Source organism: Dioscorea cayenensis, chromosome 19, assembly GCF_009730915.1.
Source record: "Dioscorea cayenensis subsp. rotundata cultivar TDr96_F1 chromosome 19, TDr96_F1_v2_PseudoChromosome.rev07_lg8_w22 25.fasta, whole genome shotgun sequence".
NCBI classification, from domain to species: Eukaryota; Viridiplantae; Streptophyta; class Magnoliopsida; order Dioscoreales; family Dioscoreaceae; genus Dioscorea; species Dioscorea cayenensis.
The window spans coordinates 853,201-858,203 of NC_052489.1; the positions used below are offsets into that span (position 1 = coordinate 853,201).

General features: G+C 28.6%; 1 protein-coding gene across 1 annotated transcript; it reads right to left on the reverse strand.

Moving 5' to 3' along the window:
- Positions 1-219: 219 nt before the first annotated feature.
- Positions 220-2,765, reverse strand: LOC120283262 (PLASMODESMATA CALLOSE-BINDING PROTEIN 3-like). The gene is made up of 4 exons (XM_039289898.1): positions 2,612-2,765; positions 1,542-1,786; positions 1,397-1,430; positions 220-559 (listed from the first exon to the last, which is right to left on the reverse strand). The coding sequence occupies exons 1-4, from the start codon at positions 2,661-2,663 to the stop codon at positions 456-458; spliced, it is 435 nt and encodes a 144-aa protein (XP_039145832.1). The 5' UTR covers positions 2,664-2,765; the 3' UTR covers positions 220-455.
- Between the last annotated feature and the right edge of the window lie 2,238 nt (positions 2,766-5,003).

Sequence of the window (5,003 nt, forward strand, 5' to 3'; positions counted from 1 at the left end):
ATATCTCCCTAAATTACTCATTCGCTTTAAATATAAATATATATATAAAGTAGAGAGAGATGCATACATGCTCTTTTAATAATAAATAAATGACAGCCACCTAGATTTACAGAAACAGAAAAACAGGACAAAGAGAGAGTGACAAGACATTGAATTCATCACCTTACTAAAAACAAAATGCTTTTCTATGGCCAATACTCATCCACCAACAAAATCTCTCCTTTTCTTCCCTTTTTTCTTTTTTTTTTTTTGTGCAAAGATTTGACCACCAACCAAACAAAGTGCACAACTTTCACTTCACTTTCAAGTTCCAACTCACAGCCTGAGCAGCAGCAAAAGAAGAAGAAATGGTAGCATGATAGTGATGGAGTGATGAACCTTTGAAATTTGTCCACCATTACTGCTGCCATCAGGAGAGGTGATGCTTGTTCCTGATGGACCTAAGCTTCCTCCAATCACTCCAGTTCCAGTGCTTCCTGTTGGTGTGAATGTTGTGCTTGGAGTTGTTCCTGTTGTGCTGTTGCTTGTTGTTGTTGTTGTCCCACTTGTCCCTGCAGCACTGAACAACAAGAATAAAAAAGAAAAATTTTCTTTTAGTTTTTGAATTCTTGATGTTTGTTTGATTCACAGAGGAACAGATGATTCTGAGGATATGATTAGAGAATAATAGCATGCATATTTTAGTATAAAGTTGAGATTTTGATAGAGCTGCAGAAAAGATTCAAGTACTGATATTTGGTGAGATTGAATCATTTAGAATTCATTAATAGAGTTCAAAGAGCAGAAGAGTAATTAAAAGTTGCAGAAATTTTACAAGTGCTGACAGATGGAAATATTGAAAGAATTCTTGAACTCCAATCTAAACAAACAATAGATTATGAGACTGAATCATTTAGAATTCATTAATAGAGTTCAAAAGAGTTTTTCAACTTCAATCCAAAGAAACAGAAGAGTTATTAAAAGTTGCAGAAATGTTACAAGTGTTTTAATCTAAACAAACAATAGATTATGAGGAAGTGAAGTAAAAACAAGAAGATTATAATGTAAAGTGGAGATTTTGATGGAAGTCAGATAAAAAAATTAGATCTTTTTTTTTAATTCCAAACTAAGAAGAAGTTAAGGAAAAATAAGCAGATTCCAGTCAGAAAAGCAGATGAATAATTAATCTAACAGATTCCACACAAAAGTAGAGATTTTGACAAGTTGTGGAATTAATGTAACAAAGTGTAAAGAAGCTGGGCATCAGATTCCACTAAAAGGAATGGTGATGGAGCTGACAAACTTCACCAGAATAAAGATAAAATATGCTTTGAAGATTAGAATGGATTGATTCCATCTAAAAATGATAGAGAGCATTCAAGAACAATGTATTAGAAAAACAAAAGAATGGAGATACCTTGGAGTAGCCGGAAAAGTGCATCCACTGCCAGCTGCAAACACAGAAAGAAAAAAATGCCCAATTCAATCATTTAATCACATCAATGGTGATTGCAGAAATGAAAAAAAAAACTCGGGATTCTTTTGTTCTTCGAGAAACATACGACTTGGATCGGTTTGAGTGACTTGGGCAGTGCCGGCGAAAGTCGCAAGATCCTTGAGCTTGTCCCTTCCTTTTGATAGTAACTATTGGCAGCATAACTGCAATGAGCACTAACAGTGTTGGGATTATAACAAGCTCCATTCTGAAGAATTGGAGTGCAATCGGCTCCGGCACCGCAAGCATAGTCCAGTGCCTTCTGCTGTGAGGTTGTCGGTTGATCGGTCTTGCAAACACACCATGTGGCATCTTGCAGAGAAGAACAGAAAAAGAATTTAAACATTAGTGTGGTTTTATGAATGTAAAAATGTGAACTTTGTTAAACAGAGAGGAAACATCAAATGATTTGGATAAGAAAGCATTAACTGGAAAAGGAAAAATGACATCAATTGGTTATGAAAAATTGGGGAACTTGATTAACCGATAGAAATATCAAAGGTATATAACATGCAGCATTTTACTATAGAAGAATAGAAAGAACAAATAATTGAGAATGTTAAGAAGAATATGAGATCAAAGACACATCTTGCAGCAAGTTACAGAGAAGAACAGGAATGAAAATTAGAACTTTTTAATTTTCTTATCATAAAAAAAGGAAAGGAGATCAATTAGACAGAGAAACACTTGCTTGGCAAAAAGAAACATCAAAATTTTACAGAGGAACAGAAGAAAAAAAAAGAGAGAACTTTCAGTTTAGTCAAGAATATAATTTTCCAAAATGAAAACAAAATGAAATAGAAATCAATCAGTAGAACAACATAGAAGGCAAGAACAAAAGAACATCTTTTTCACATTTCAAAGTCCAGGGAAAAAAAATTAAGAACAGTTTAAAGAACAAAAATTCCCTTTTTGCAACAGAGAGAACCACACAAAAACAACCAATTCAAATCTAAACACCAGTAAAGTTCAAGTAAAATAATGGAAAAAAACAGTTACAAAAATAAAACAAAAGTACAAATTTCAATTTCAAAAACAAGTAAAAAAAAAAACACAAAAAACAAAACAAGCAAACAAGCAACATCAAAGCTTGCAGAACAAAAGAAAACAAAGTTGTCAGAAACAGAGTGAACTCACCAGAACCACCACTCATGGCCAACATGAACACTAGAAAAACCAAGACAGCCATGGCAGACCCAAAAGCTCTGTGAAGTTTAGAGGAGAAGAGAAGATAGAAAGAGAATGAAAGGGAGTGAAGGAGATGAGCATGAGGCAGTGGGGGAGCTGTCTATATCAACTGCTCTGTTCCTTTTAAAAAATAATTTTTCTTTTTACCCCCTCAAACTTTTTTTTGTTTTTAATATTTGTTGGTGGCTTTTGGGGAAGTTTTAATTGGGAAATGGAAAATGAGGTTGGGTTTTGCTTTAATTTTGGATTTTTTTGGGGAGTTTTTTATAAACAGTCATAAACTCACAAAGTTGTCATCTTTGTCTAGTTTTTGGACCTGTAATGAATAGCTCATATTAGTCTTATTGTGTGGTTAAGTGTTATTTTGCATACACACCCTTTATAAAAGTTTTATTTATTTTTGGAGATGTGATAATTTTATTATAAGGAGTTTTGTTTTGTTTTTCTTTTTCTATTAAAATAAATGAAATCATAATTTATTAAATAAAAAATATAAAACACAGAATTGTAACACAAGAGAAAAACAAAATAGTTCCACTAAAAATAGAAAAATATAACCCTGACAAAAAATAAAAATAAAAATAAAAATAAAAATAGGCCAGTTATATCATATTACATCAAAATCATTAAGAACAACAGGTGCTTCATTTGTCTATAATAAGAAACAGTGACAATGATTACATAATTAACGCATCAAGAGCGAGAGATCCCATATAATATATATAATATATATATATATATTTTTTTAATTTAAAGGAAGTTTTGTAAAAATTTATTATTGTATTTTTTTTCCGCTATCAACATTACAGTGAGTTTTGTGAAAAAATATTCTATTTATTCATAAAATACTATAGAAAAATTATTTATTTAATTCATGCATCAAAATAAATATTTTGAGTCAAAACCACTTGGTTTAAGTGGTTGCGAAATAGTGAAGGTTCGAATTTTTATTGGAGAAATTAATTCACAAACGATATCACAACCAACACATATGTTATAGAGACACACGTTTGTAGTTTTTTTCAAAATAAATAAATAAATAAATAAATAAATAATTTATTTGTTTTATGGCCCAAAGAGTTTTAAATTTTATGTGAACATGTAATTACCAATTTCTTTTTTAGGGTATATGTGTAAACTTCCCTATATATATTGCACGAACTATAATTCTTGTTGTTATATATATATTTGCAGTGTTTGTTGGGTGTTATTTAAGCATGGATTTTGGTGAGCTGTTCATGAATGTGTGCTAATTTGATATGTATGAGATAAATGATATTATTAGTCTATAAATCATGGATGGGTGTTTATTTATTTATTTATTTATTGAGAAAAAAGGTGTTTAAAATTCAATGTTTTGCTCATAACACAGTGATTAAATAAATATCTACATTAAATATAGGGAAAATTACTATTTATCCCCTACACTGTTTAAAATTTCCCAAACAGTGATTACTATTTACCCCCTACATTAAATATAGTGTTTAAATATCTACATTAACACAGTGATTAAATATATTATGTTTTCATATTTCGATACGTTGAACTATATTTCGCATTTATTATATTTCCATTGTTAAAAATATTTCAATTTAGTTTTTAATGACCAAAAAGTAGTGTTGATAACCCAAAAAAAAAAAAAGAAGAAAAAAGAAAACCAACGGTACATTTTTTATTTTGAAAATTTTCTAGTTAAAAAAATAGGAAAAAAATCAAATCTTCATAATTAACAAATAATTTTTAAATTCGAAAATTTGATTTAAATAAGTTAAGTTTTATTCTGATAGTAATTAAGTTAACTATTTATAGGAAATAAAAATCAAATCCAGTACCCAGATAAGATATAGATATGATTTTCTAAAACTAAATAAGCTAAGTATTATTATTACTTTGAAAATTTTAGTTAAATTAAAAAAAAAAATCAAATCATTATAGTAAACAAATAATTTAAATTCGAAAAATTGATCTAAATAAGTTATGTTTTATTCTGGTATTTATTAAGTTAACTATTTTTGGAAAAATAAAAAAATCAAATCCAGTACCCAGATAAGATATAAATATGATTTTCTAAAACTAAATAAGCTAAGTATTATTATTACTTTGAAAATTTTAGTTAAATAAAAAAAAAATCAAATCTTCATAATAAACTAATAATTTAAATTCGAAAAATTGATCTAAATAAGTTAAGTTTTATTCTAGTCATTATTAAGTTAACTATTTTTAGAAAATAAAAAATCAAATCCAGTACCCAGATAAATATAAATTATTATTATTATTATTATTATTATTATTATTATTATTATTTATTTATAAATTAGAAACCCCAAAGTCTATATAAACC

Coding starts and splice junctions, on each gene's coding strand:
- LOC120283262 (XM_039289898.1), bottom strand. CDS start 2,663: ATGGCTGTCTTGGTTTTTCTAGTGTTCATGTTGGCCATGAGTGGTGGT. Junction 1,787..2,611: donor GGCCATGAGTGGTGGTTCTG/GTGAGTTCACTC, acceptor CTTCTCTGCAAG/ATGCCACATGGTGTGTTTGC. Junction 1,431..1,541: donor CACTCAAACCGATCCAAGTC/GTATGTTTCTCG, acceptor CTGTGTTTGCAG/CTGGCAGTGGATGCACTTTT.